General features: G+C 34.2%; 1 protein-coding gene across 4 annotated transcripts in view; it reads right to left on the minus strand.

Moving 5' to 3' along the window:
* Window positions 1-1,485: 1,485 nt before the first annotated feature.
* PLS1 (plastin 1) overlaps window positions 1,486-14,581 on the minus strand; it is a 122,769-nt gene continuing 109,673 nt past the window's right edge. For all 4 annotated transcript variants that reach the window (XM_074298434.1, XM_074298437.1, XM_074298435.1 and 1 more), the window contains exons 12-16: window positions 12,247-12,361; window positions 9,746-9,879; window positions 9,183-9,306; window positions 3,668-3,792; window positions 1,486-3,415 (exon numbers count right to left, since the gene is read on the minus strand). In XM_074298434.1, the coding sequence (XP_074154535.1) occupies window positions 3,280-3,415; window positions 3,668-3,792; window positions 9,183-9,306; window positions 9,746-9,879; window positions 12,247-12,361 (634 nt within the window). In that variant the 3' untranslated portion in view covers window positions 1,486-3,279. The remainder of the gene's footprint in view (window positions 3,416-3,667; window positions 3,793-9,182; window positions 9,307-9,745; window positions 9,880-12,246; window positions 12,362-14,581) is intronic.

A 14,581-nucleotide genomic window follows, 5' to 3' on the forward strand; every position in this document is an offset into this window, starting at 1 on the left:
ATCCTGTTCATGCACCTGTCCAGTAATTGTAACTACAGGTCAGACATCACATCCATATAATTTATGTTGATACCAGTACAGCAAAGTTGGACTCAAAGATGCTAACCCATATGTCAACTCTAGCAGGAACTCGGTGTTTAGAATGGTTCCCTCGCCTCCATCCACATACCCAGAAACCATACCAAAAATTGACTGTAAAAATCCATGGCAACCAAAAGGGTTTAATAATTGTGACTTTAGGTTTAAATACTCTCTTCCTGAGGACAGGTTCATTAGATTGATTTTATTTTATACCAAATTTGGATCATACATCTCCTAAGTCTTTTTTAATGTTGCCTAGAAAGAATTAAAGTACTGCAAAAAAAAAATTAGCACTTCTTATTCTAGAGATGCCTTTTCTCTCTATTTCAAGAAGCAATGGGGACTTTGGGTTACAGATCAAGATAGAAAGTAACTACAGGAAGTGATAGAAATTGTTGTGGAAAAGTCAGCATTTAAGATAAAAGGGGATGGGATGCTGAAATGCACTTTGTTTGGGGAAAACTTCTTGCTGCTGAGTTCCCCCCATTGTTCCATGATGGCATAGTTGTGGCCATATAAATTTGGTGAGCCCTCCCAGTTCAAGACAGGGTTAATAATATCATCTGCTGAGTTTTCCACCTTCCTGACTCTGTCTCCTATGTCATGACCCCTACTTTCAGAATTCAGACAGGTTCTACCTTCTTATCTGGAGACCACTTCATTAGATTCAGTTATTAACACTCAATGGGCACTCATTTGGCATGGTATACTAAACCAATTCAAACTGGAATTCATAGTTTTAAGGAAGCTCCTATATTGAGGAAGGGGAAGGGGGCTCCCTGGGACTAAAAAAGGTTGAGACTCTTTGATGTTTTACTTCCTGAAGCATGATGTATTAAACATTATGTATCATTTGTTTGTTTTATAAGTATCCAAACATATCGATCATCCTCTGCAGAGAATTAATTCCATATGCCAAGGTAAATGATTAAGCTTCAAAGAAATAAAGCAAACTCAAGAAGTTTGGCCAGTTAAGTTAGGAGCTCAGATACAAATTCTAATTGGGTTAGAATTCTCAATAACACTGATTTCACATATCCCTTGCCAAAAAGTTGGCACTGCCACATAAGGTGAAGCTGAGGAACAGAAAGTCACTAACATGAAAACTAAAGAGTGTATGGCACTTATTGCATTCAATGGCAAAGGCAGGTTCTCAGAATGACCATGAGCCTCCCCCATCCTCACCCCCATGCCCACCCCAGTACCCAGGTATTTTTTGAGAAGCAAGATGGGTTGAGCAGCTCCCACTACCACCTGGTGGTGGTTAAAATAACAATATGAAAAGCATTTTATTTAAAAAACAAAAATTGTTACTTTTAAGATTATTTTCTTTCACTTTCTGAAAAGTAGGTTTATCATCTTAAAAGGTTACATTTTTCTTTAAATGGAAGAAAAATAGGCACGTTTCTACATATATAACATCTTTATTAAATACATTTTCTCAAGGGGAAATATCCTCAAGTCACAATTCATATAAATTTAATAATGTAAAATCAGAGGGAAAATTTTTAAATGATCTCATTGAAGGGTAAGAACACTTTTAAATCTACACATTGAAATGGCCTAGTTACAATAGAAAATAAAGGCAAAATGTCTTTTTTGAAAAGGAAGATTACATTAAGATTACACTCACAAATTTTTTTTGCAAATATTCCTTTCCAAAGAAATGGATGTTCTTCCTTTTCCCTGACACCTAATAATTTAAGCAGTGGTAAATACAGAAGAGAAATCCAGTCTGCTTATTCTCTGTGAAATATAAGTGATAGACATTTTGTTACATGGCACAGTATCAGAGGTCAAAGGAGGAAACTTTGGGATTGTAAGTGGTAGCAACCAACCATAAAAATGGATTGGCTTGAAACATATCTTCCCTCTATTCATAACATTTCAATCCAAACTGGTACCCAACAGATAATCAACATTAAGCATTCATTCCCAATCTGAAACAAATTTAGGATTATTGATTAGAGAGCATGAGAAGGGATGTCAGAGGTCACCTTATCCAATATTTTCATCTCAAAGATGAGAAAACTGAGGTCCATATTTGTCACACAATTCAGCTAAGGTCACAAAAAAATAGTAAGCAGTAGAACTGGGAGTTGACCCCAGGCTCTCAATCTAGCTCTTTTCTTACTGCACTATACTGCCTCTCCAGCTGAAAGAACACAAAGTATTATACACTAAATATTATTCTTACTCTTTTTACAGAGAGAATATTATCCATTGGTTCCTAACAGAGTGTGACCAGTACAAGAAAAGGTCAGCACATGTAGCTATTTACTAGTTGCAGTCTGGTCACAAAGAGAGCCCAGGAAGAAGAGGGAGGTTACCAATTATTAGTTTAAATGAATAGAATTCCTAAAACATTCACAGACCAGAGGTCAAAAAACTGAATGTTACTGGATACAAAATAAATATTTGTTAATTGAATGGACAAATTCTCACACATTTTTAGAACTCTTAAGTCTTTCAAATTTGTACAATATAGACTCTATTAATGATATCTTGCTATGTTTTAATATGCCATATATTTAATGTCATTATCAAACTAGTAAATGTGAAAGTAATAGCACTACAGTTTTGGTTAAGTTTTAGGTAAAAAAAAACTATAGCTGTTTAAATAAGAGAGCAAAATATTGGACTTATTTGAGAATTGGTTCTCATATAAAAAGTTTATTATTAATGAGCAATATTTGTTACTTTCAATTTTAGACACTATAGAAATTTACAGGACAGGGCTAGTTTGCTGATCATATTTCATATTTGGAAGAAAAAATTATAGAGAATTATTTTAAATATATTTGTGATTAAAATTAAATAACACAAAAATCAAGCACATTTTTCCCAGTAGGTTCTGAAATAATGTATTGAGTAGATTGATCTTTTTTATGTTACAAAAGAGAACAACCCAATTGTGATTTAATAGTATTTTAGGGGAAAGAAAATAGCTCAATGACAAAAATCTGAGTTAGGTAATGAACACTTTATAATTTGAGAATTAATTACTAAATTAATCACGTTATCTAAAAAAGACTGACAAATTCTAACTAGTATAAACAAAATACTAAGTATCATTAATGAATATATAACCATTGTGCATACAAATAATCTGGTTTTATACCCACTAGACTTCAGAATTCTGTAAACTGTGAGGCATTCAATATGTTTTAACATGGCAGGATTTTAATTACAATTTCATTACTTTATTTTGTTCAGTCCTTTCCCCATTAAGCATGCAAACACCGTCATGACCATCTTTGGCTTTACTTCTACCAGATCATCCGGTAGGGCATATATTCGGGCACCAATCTTCCGAGCAACTGAAATGGCATATCTTGAAAAGACAAGAAAAACATCTCATTTTATTGTCTATTGCAATTCCACTGAATATATTTTAAGTAAATAATAAAATATGTTGGTAAATAAGAACAATTTTCTGGAAGGCTCTGGATCACAAACATTACCACAACAATTTTCCCCAAACTGTCACAACAATATCGATTTTATGAATAAAAGTATGTTTTTCTACTAGAATGCACCAAAATTCAAAGGATAGCTTATTTGCAAATAAACTATCAGCACTTACTTAGCATTATTCAGCTTATCTTCATCAGACAAGTCTTCTCTCTTGACCATTTCTTTGCGAATTGCATTGGGGGCAATGGCATCTATTAAATCTAATACCGGTAAACTTGTGCTAATAGATTTATCCTAAAAAACAAGTAGTGGAGATTCATAAATATATTACTACTAACCCATTAATCATCAAAAATGTTTTTGTTTTTTTTGTTTTTTGTTTTTGTTTGCCACAGAAATGAAGGCAGTTATGTACTTTTCTTTTCATCTAGCCAATCCCGGCATACATCATTTAGCAAATCATTCTAACATTTCCTATTTTCCTACATTAATATAATAGTCCTTTATGCTGATTATAATGGCCCTGCCTATATTAAGAAGTACTATTAGGGAGCTTTAGCTAAAAGCATTAGCTAAAATAATTGTGGACCACATGAATGATATCTCAATAATGATACTATATAATAACTGTTCACTTTTAAATGGCACTTTGATATTTATAGAAGACTTTCTTCATAACAATTTGGAGATGTAGGGAGTTCAAGTATTAATATGCCCATTTATAGATAAGGAAACTAAGAGTCAGAGGGGTTGAGTCCCTTACCCAGTGTCCCACAGCTAAGTATCAAATGAAAACTCTAAGTTCTGTTCTCAAGACTTTTGTTCTTTCCATTAAACTAAAAGGATTATAATCCTGAAAGGGGAATAGACCTCTCTGAAACTTCAGAAACTTCTAAAAATTGATGACATTTCATTCTTTGAATTGTTGATTTCTAAGTCTATGTATAATGTTTCTCTGGAAAAGATAAAACATAAAATCAGATGAACATTGGGAGATGAAAGGGGACAAGTGATTAGACTACAAGGAGGAGCCAAATATGTGTATTAGCAGTCAATAGACACTTATTAAGCACTTACTATGTGCCTGCTACTGTTTGAAGCCCTGATGATAAAAAGAAAGGAAAAAAAAATCTGCTCTGCAGGAGTTTTCTTTCTAGGAGGTGAAGAGGAGATAATATTTAAACAATTAAGTAAAAACAGGATATATACAGGGTAAATTGGAGATAACCTCAGAGAATCACGACATTAAGATTAAGAAGGGCAAGGAAAAGGGTTTGAAAAGGGTAAAAGCTGAGGAAAGACTTGAAGTTAAATAGCAAGATATGAAAGGAGAGCTTTCCAGGCATGGGAGTCAGGTTGTGAAAATTCTGGAGTCAGGAGATGGAGTGTAGGGTGTGAGGAATGATCAGACTGGAAAAGATATAAAGAGGCTGGGTTATATAGTACTTCACAAGCCAAACAGAATTTTAGATTGGATCCTGGAGATATTAGAGAGGTTGGAAGTTAATGAATTCAGTTTTGGATATGTTGGGCTCAAGACATCTATCAGCCATCGAGTCTGGATTCTCTGGAGAACTTCAGGGGACTTCAACTAGATATATGAGACTGGAGGTCAGGGAGATTATAGCTGGGCAAAAAAGATCCGAGAGTCATCTGCACAGAAATTTAGTTGAATCCATGGGACCTAATATAGGTCATCAATTGAAATAGTACAGAGAGAGGAGGGAACAGGAACCAGGACAGAGCCTTGGGGCACCTTGGTGGCTATCAGGTATGAACCCGATGAAGATCCAGCAAAGGGTACCAAGGGGTGGTCAGACAGGTAGGAGAATCAGAAAACCTAGAGAAAAATGAGTATTAAGGAAAAGACTAATCAAACTAGTCAAATGCTGCAGAAAGAAAGGGCAAGAGAGATGAGAATTGTGAAAAGGCCCTTCAATTTAGCCAGGAAGACATTATTGCTAACTTTGGAACGAACAGTTTCAGTTGAATAAGGGTGGAAGTCTGACTGCAGAGTTAAGAAGGGAGTGGGAGGAAAGGAAGTGAAGGCATCAATTACAGACAGCTTTCTTAAGGAGTTTAAGCACAAAAAGGAAGAAGAAAACAGTGAGCAGAGACAGATGAATCAAGTAAAGGTTTTCTGAGGGTGGAGGGGACTTAGGTGTATTTGCAGGCAGTCTCTCTCAGGGAGAGAGTGAAGATTAGTGAGAAAATGGGGATGAAAGGAAGTAAATTTCTGGGATAATTCAGGCAATTAGAATAAAGAGGGAGGGTAAAATTGTAGTGTCTCAAAACAGGGACTTGGAGGTTGAGGGTGCTCCTAAGGTACTAAGGCAAAAGAGATGATTCCTAAGTGCAGACACAAGTGTCAGACACTATGAGACTAAGTATCAGAAACAGATGGAACACTGCTTGGCAGATTTTGCCATGTTCAAGAAACTAACGAGCCAATGCCACATTTCTCATGGGCAGGCAACTGGGGGTAAGTGACTTGCCCAGGGTCATACAACTAAGAAGTGTTAAGTGTCTGAGACCACATTTGAACTAGGATCCTCCTGCTTTCAGGGCTAGTGCTCTATCCACTGCATCATCTAACTGCCCCTAATACAACCTGACTTCTAAAAGCACAAATGATAAATATTCCACATTCTCCAGGCTGCTCTTTCCCTTACATCACTTTGTATTAGAACTCTATCACTTTGGCTTTAATTCTGAGCTTTATGCAGATAGCTTCTAAACCTAAATCTCTAGTCCTGATCTCTCTCCAAGTAGGCAGTCCTATGTTTCCAATGACCTTATCATCTCAATATCACCTCAATATCCCAATATCATCTCAAATTCATTGAGCTGAAAACTGACCTCTGTGTTTTCCCTTAAAACTAGCTTTACCTCCTGATGTCCCTATTAGAAGGAGGATATTAAAAGCAATAAGTCTCCTATCCTAGAAACTTTGAGGCAAAGAATCATATTTGCCCTTATACACACATGACAGATGTCTTACAGCCTTTAAACATTCTCGTTAATGCTTTCTTGCCAATATAGCCAAGGATCCGTACTTGGCCCTGTGCTGCTTAACATTTTTATCAATGACTTGGATCAAGGAATAAATGGTATATTCATCAGAATGAAGAGGATACAAGGCTGAAAGAAATGGCCACCACAGTGGATGACAAGAGTTGGGATCCAAAATCTCGACAGGCTAGAGCACGGAGCTAAATCTAATAAAATAAATTCAATAGAGATAAATAAAAAGCCTTATGCTTTGGTGCAAAATAATAAACTTCCAAGGTAAAGGAAGCATGGCTATAGTCAATAATTCTAGACAATAATTCTGAAAAAAATCTGGGGTTTTAATGGACTTCAAGCTCAATGAGTTAGTGGAATGATGTAGCAGTCCAGAAAGCTAATGCCATTTTGGGTTGCTTTAAGAAAGGCATAGCTTTCAGGAATAAGGAGGTAATAGTCCCACTGTTCTCTGCACTCATCAGACCCCACCTAAATTATTGTATTCACTTCTGAGCACTGAAGTTTAAGAAGCATATTTGATTCACTGAAGAATAACCAGGATGACCTTCAGTTCCTTTCATAAGAGAAGTGGTGGAAGGGACTAGAATGTTTAGGATACAGAACAGAAAATTTGCAGAGGAAGGGGGAAGGGATCATGAAAGATGTTTTCAAGTATTTAAAAGACTGTCAAGGGATTATGTTTAGCCCCAGAGAACCAAGTTAAGGATAGGAGGTAGAAATTTCAAGACTTGAAGTTAGGAAAAACTTGACAATTAGAGCCATTTCCAAGTGTAATGAGCCACCTCAAGATGCCTCCTTGGATGACCATTTGCTGGATATGTCAGAGTGGGGATTCCTTTCACATGTGGGTTAAATGATGATAACTGGGGTTTCTTTCAACCATTTGCCTGAAGTTCCCTGATTATAGGATAAAATCTCAATTCTTCAGGGATTAAAGATTATAGGCAACCCAAATCTTTCTAGCCTTACTTTCATTACTTCCTGTCATGAATTATAAAATTCTATTAAGTGTCAAACTATTCTATTCAGTGTCTCCCAAGTAAAATTGAACAGCAATCACAATTCTCTTATAATTGTTCCCACAACCTTAGAATACGCTTTCTGCTAGCCAGAATCCTATTCAACCAACCTTAATAAGCTTAGATTTTACCTCTTCTTTTTTTGACCACCCTAACTGGAAGTGATCTCTTAGTTCTCTGAAATCCTAAAAGTGTATGTGATTCTTACTATTAGGTTTTACTTACCTTTTCCACACTGGTTCTGCCAAAATTACCTTTTCATATGTTTATATCTTTTCTCTATGACTAACCGATAAGGAGCTGAAGAACAAGAGTCCTGTCTTATTTCTTTGTACCCTCTCACCTACCCATAAATATTTATTGACATCAGCCTATTTTATTGCTTCCTGGTTTTTGTACCTAAATAATTATGTAAATCTAGGTATGCTACCATGTTGGGGAACCTCAGGTAATTTACTAATTTCTTATGATTTGTTTTGCTCATCTAAAAAAAAAAAAGATTAAGAAAAGGTCATTTCATGCATCTTCCTGTACTAAAATTTTGTGATTTTTTTATTCATGTCTTTACAACTTTTAATGTTCTGAATTGATTATTATCCTTTTCAAAGACCGGAGGACAATAATAACAATAGATACTCTTGGGGAAATCTAGGGGTTTCTGTTCATTTCTTTTTGCAAATTCTTTTCCCACTTCCTTATGGCTCATTGCTCTGTTTCTATCCATGCTATTTTTTAACCTTCCCTTACTTAGACCAGATAAGAGTGAGAGGTCAGAACATCCCCTTCTCCTTTCCCCTTGCCTTCATATTTGTATTACTTTCTCCTCTAATGCCTTGATTTTAAGAAATACTAAATGTCTTCCTCCCTCCCCTTTCTCCCTTAAAGTTATTTTTTATTGTAATGTTTTTTTTTTCTCCGAAGTACAATTTGACTGAAGGTTTTCCATATATTATAATGGAAACACAAACACAATGCAGATGAAATAGCAAAGTAGAATAGGTGACTCACTGTATGTGTGCAAGCAAACATGCTTAGATTTCTGACTTGAGCATGCATGCAAAATCAAAACACTGGGAATGTATATGAAAATATATGTGCAGTGGGAATGCTTTATAAGTGAATGCTAAGGGCCATTATAAATTAAATGACAAGATGTTTTTCCTACCCGTTTTCTCAATCCCACTTGAATCTGGCTGGTTCTGTTATGCCTTGGAAATGATGTCAGTACAGTTCTGAAACTGCTGTCAGGGAGCACAAAGTATTATAGTTCCTACATAAACAATGTTTTTTTTAAATTTTCTGTTTTATTTCTCATAAAGGCAAAGCTACATTTGGCTTTTTACTTGTTCTCCTTTCTCATAAAATAGACTTGTCTACTTCTGTCATCTAGCTTTGTCAATATGGGCGCTGAGCTAACCAGATAAAAAGTTAAGAAATTTTCTTTTTCTCAAAACAATAGCAAATAACCAACTATTATTATTATTTTTGTTGTTTTTGTTATTGTAACTAAACTTGTTTCAGTTCTTCCAATGTATAGCCCTCCACTAAATCTAAGCTATAATGACATATTGTCCATATTTCTCATGTGATGTTAAATTTAATTTCTTTGAAACTATCTCATATTAGTTTTATATTTACCTTGAAGCTGGAAATTGAAGTTTTTTTATTTGCCTCTGCAAGAGTTTGATTCACCCATTTAATAATAATCTCATCCGTCACTTTTTCACCTTCTCCAAGATCTGATAGTACATTCAATGTATATCTGCAATGGAAAAAATGCTGAAATAAAACTATAAATCTTCAAACCTCTAATATAAACAGTTAGATGCATGTTACTGAATAATCCACTTCTAAAGAAATCTATTTGGTATCAGCTTGCTTATTACATTTTAAAAAGTTCTTTAATTAGAATGCAGAGACTTAGGTTGTTTTTTTTTTTTCAAAAAGTTAACAATCTGCATTGTGAGATATCTCTACAAAATTAATCATTGAATTTTGTTTCTATTTCATAAATGGAGCAAGTCTTTTTCAGGTACAAAGTGGGTTATACTAAATGCTTCTTATTAACAATAAATCAAATTTTAGAATGAGCATTTTCTGTTTTGAATTTCCTATATTCTCCATATAATTCCAAAACAATTATAAAATTTAAGAGACTGGTTGAAAGAATAATTTGTGATGTAGCTCCTAGTCATCCTTACCTTCTCATCAGCTGCCATAGCAATGCCAGGGTAAGAGTGGAATTTCCTTCATGTAAATCCTGCCCAGCAATCCCAACTAGGGAGAATTTGGCCTTATTCTTTCCAAGGTGCACTGCATAGTTACAATTTTCAAGCTACAAATATAAGTATAAGCTTTACCATAAAGATAAAAGACAAGTATCCTTCAAAATTCTGCTAGTGTAGTATAGTTAGGGATCTAAATCATCTCTTATCATCTTATGTAATCACTACCAATTCTCGTTACTCCCCAAATTGAGGACTTAGAAACAACTGTTCTTTTAAGAATTAAACATCATTCCTATGGGGAGAATGCTCTAAATTACTATTGATTAGAGAAATTCAAATTAAAACAGCTCTGAGTTACCATTTACTAGATTGGCTTATATGATAGAAAAGGAAAATTAAAAATCTTGGAGGGGGGTATGGGAAAAAATGTGACACTAATACACTATAAGTGGAGTTGTAAATTTATCCAAGCATTCTGGAGAGCAATTTGTCCAAAAGAGCTATCAAATTGTATATACCCTTTGACCCAGCAAATACCACTTATTAGGTCTGTATCCCAAGGAGATCAATAGAAAGGGGAAAGGACCTAGCTATAAAAATATTTATATACCCTTTTTTGTGGTGGCAAAGAAATGGAAATTGCTCATCAGTTCAAGAAATGGCTGGACAAATTATGGTATATGATTATTATGAAATATTATTGTGCTATAAGAAATAATGCTGAGCAGGCTAATTTCAGAAAAATTGGAAAGACTATATGAACTGATACAATGTGAATTGAGCAGAACTATGAGCCCAATGTACACAGTAACAGCAATATTGAATGATAATCAGTTGTGAATAATTTAGCTATTCTCAGCTATACAATAATCCAAGACAATTCTAAAGAACTTAGGTTGAAAAATTCTATCCATTTCCAAAGTAAAAATTTATGGAGTCTGACTGCAGATGAAACATGCTAATTTTCACTTTATTGTGAGTCTGTAGTTTTTTTTAGTCTCTGTTTTCTTTCATAACATAACTAATATGAAAATATGCTTTGCATGACTTCATGTTTATAATCTCTCTCAAACTCCTCACCATTTGAGGAAAGTATATAAAATTTGTTTTTAAATACATTTAGGAAAAATATTTAAAAATTAACACCATAAAGTAATTGAAATTCTACAAATAAATATGCAAAACTACAATATGAATTCTCTCTCATTTCCAGTAGCTTTTATAGATAAATATATCCTCTTTAAAAGACATTTATACTTCAGAAGCCTAAATGTACAGAATTTTGAAAGCAAAAGAACAGATGCCCAATTTTTAGAGTCTCATAGTGTACTGGCTGTAGCACTTCCTCTTCAGTGGGAGGATAGGCAGTGGATACAATTAATTTTATAATTTAAAATGGGAGATGCTTTCTGCAAGCCTGCAGAAATCTACTTATTTAAAATGGAAATGATTATATGGGAATTTGCTATTTAGCCAAATTGGTCTCACCATGTGTGAGGAGTAAAAATAGGGGGAAAAACTACTACAAGACTGCAAGTTGGATTTTAGGAAGATGCAAGTATCATTGAGGTTGCAGCCAAATTGGAAAATAATGTCAGTTTGAGTGAAAAGATAAACTAGTTTTTAAAAATCTTTGGTTTTAATAAAACAACCAATTGAACATATCTTAAAGATATCTAGAGTTACCAACCAGAAAATGGGTTAAGTTTAGAATTGTGGCATGCTTATAAGTAGTCTTAGGCCATAAAAGTAGGTGAAGTCTCATAATATTGTCTCTCTTGACTTTAGACAATAGACATACTTATTGAGCATAAATAAGAAAAATCTTCAGAGGAAAAATAAAACAAACAGTTAGAAAGGTAGGATAATGATCTGGAATGAGAGAGGGAACAGTGACCAAGAATTTCAAATAAACCACTATCTTTAATGGTTTGGGTAGGAGTAAAAATGATATTTTTTGAAGAATAAAAAAGTGACTTTTTCAAAATCAGTAAATTTTTAAAAGGTAGTGAAGAATAAATGAGTAAGCATGTTAATTGTTGATAATTTTCAATTTCCTTTTAATTATCTTCCAATGGGAATGAAATACTATTACAAATACAACAGTTCTTTATTTACTAATACCAAGAAATAATTCCTGTACTGCGCATATAAAGACAATACCATTTCTTTGAATTGTTATCCCACAAGTTGCTACTGTTTTTTATATTTTACATCTTTTCATTTGTTTATGTATTTGTTTCATCTACTTATCATATTCAAAGGAGTTTCCTTGCCATTCCTCAGATCTTTCCAAAAATATATTAAAAACAGATATGGAACAAATCCAATCATCTCAAGAAATGTTTGTTTAAATCAGACCCCCATGATTAGATTACTCACTATTATGCCTTGTGAATCCCTGAATTCTTTGGGAGAGATCAGTATAGTAACAACTGCTCTATAGAATGAAAGATACAAAACTATTCATTTACCTTTTTCATGTTAACACCAAGTGCAGGATAAGGAGGTTTATTGACACGGCTCCATTCTACTGGGACCCGGGTCATTTCATACAGCTGAAAGATCACTAAAGCATCAGCAAGGTCACTAGGAACAACATGAATAAAGAATAAATTTTGATATTTAAGCTCAAAATTCATTCCAAGTAGCATTCATCTATAACCAAAAATTACTGTAACTGTATTGTTCATTGTTTAGAATATTGTAGGGATATCAGATTAATTCCACAGATGTTAGCTGCTCATTGTGGGTTATGAGGAATGAGAAGAAATTTTATGAACCAAAATTTTTAAGGTACAAATGATACTTTAATGATTCTCTGATCTTATTAGTATAAATATAGCTTTTATAGATCCAGATGGTAACCCAGCCTCAACTCAAGTGGTATAATACTTTTCCATGTCCCTCCATAATAAACACAGATCTCCTTCTGTGTGTTTAACATTTTATGGCTGACTTCAAAAGGACATTTATTGATGAGCTCAGAGAATGGTCATCAATATAATCAATTCTCAATTTTTTACACTAAGAGAACAAAGAAACAGTCATTGATCTAAAATAATTATTTGAGGATATATAATTTCCATCAGTATTTACATCTTTAATTATGTGTGCTTAAATTAATATTAACTTACAGGATACTAGTATTGATTAAACAACTAAACCTTTTAATTAATTTGTATCAAGGGGAGTCTGTTTTGGCATATTTGTCCATAGTCTCACATTCATAAGAGCTCTCTAAATCACATGCATGATGTCACATGTACATCCACAACAGTACATATATGTCTATACAAATAAATTGCACAAATAGCAATTCAATAAATAACATCAGTAAATTTACATAATGACAGAACATCCATATATAGTGACATATGTGCAAACAGACAAACCAAAAAATTATGCATAGCTAACAGGCAAATATATTTGAGGCATATAAATAAGCAATAATTACCACATACATCAATGAACATATGTTTTCTGTGTCTATAACCATTTTTCCAGTTTTTACTATAATAAGCTAGTTATGTCTGGTCACTAATCAGTTAAGCCTATGTGTCTGGAGACCAGCTGATCTATCTGCTTCTCTATCTAAAATAGTTGACAGAATGGGATAATCATAGTCTTTTTTAGAACTGTAATTCTCTTTCTCTAAACCTGCACTTGTGAAGAATCCAGATTAGCTATCAATATTAGAACACTCTGGGGATTCTTGGTACCCTAGAAGTTTCTGCAGCTTAAGTTCTAGATAGAAAAAAATATTGCCTCTATGTTTAGTCCTTTTGCTCTCTAAATTGGCTGGCAGGTTTACAGTATACCAAGTCTCCTACCCTTGAAATTTCTATTTCTGAACCATTGTCTGGTTTAATTTTTGAAAAATTAGTAGGCGATCTCTTTTGTATTGAAGTAAATAACCATCAAATTTTTTTCCTTCTTATCATGGAGTCCAAGTAATTCTTCTTTAGGCAAGAAGAGGTTGTGATACATTCTTTCTGCCAACTGATGTGTCTCGTAAAGACCAAGATTTCTTAGTAAACTCTGGAAAGATAGTTTTGAATGGTTGTGAATCTAGGTTGTGAATGGTTTTGAATGTCAAACCAAGGATCTGTTCCTGGCAGCAAAAGGAAGAAAAAGTTGATTGAATAAGGTGGCTTGGCCAGATTTGTGCTTTAGAAAATCATTTTAGTGACTGAATGGAGGAGGGACTGTAATGAGAAAGGACTTGACAAGCAGACAAAACACGAAGCTAATGAAATGATCCAAGTGTGAAGTAATCAAGGTCAGAGTAGGGGCAATACCAGAGGAAAGAAAGGGCCATATTTGAAAGAAGTTGCAGAGGTGAAATGGATGGACCTTTGCAACATTTTGGATTTGGGGGTTGAGAGGGAATGAGGAGCCAAAGAGGATTCCTAGGTTTCAAGCCTCAGAATGGAATGAAATCACTTCTGCCAGTAAAAGGGTTTGTCTTGGTAAGGAAAGGGACTACCACAGTTCCAATGATCTTGTGATGGAGAGAGCTATCTACATCCAAAGAGAGGACCGTGGGAACCGAGTGTGGATCACAACATAGAATTTTCACTGTTTTTTGTGGTTGTTCACTTGCATTTTGTTTTCTTATTCATTTTCTTTCCTTTTGATCTGATTTTTCTTGTGAGCAAGATAACTGTGTAAATATGTTTACACATATTGGATTTAACATATTTTAACATGCATAACATATATTGAATTACTTGCCATCTGGGGAGAGGATGGGAGGAAAGAGGGGAAAATTTGGAACACAAGGTTTTGCAAGAGTCAATGTTGAAA

This window comes from Sminthopsis crassicaudata, chromosome 3, assembly GCF_048593235.1.
Source record: "Sminthopsis crassicaudata isolate SCR6 chromosome 3, ASM4859323v1, whole genome shotgun sequence".
NCBI lineage: Eukaryota > Metazoa > Chordata > Mammalia > Dasyuromorphia > Dasyuridae > Sminthopsis > Sminthopsis crassicaudata.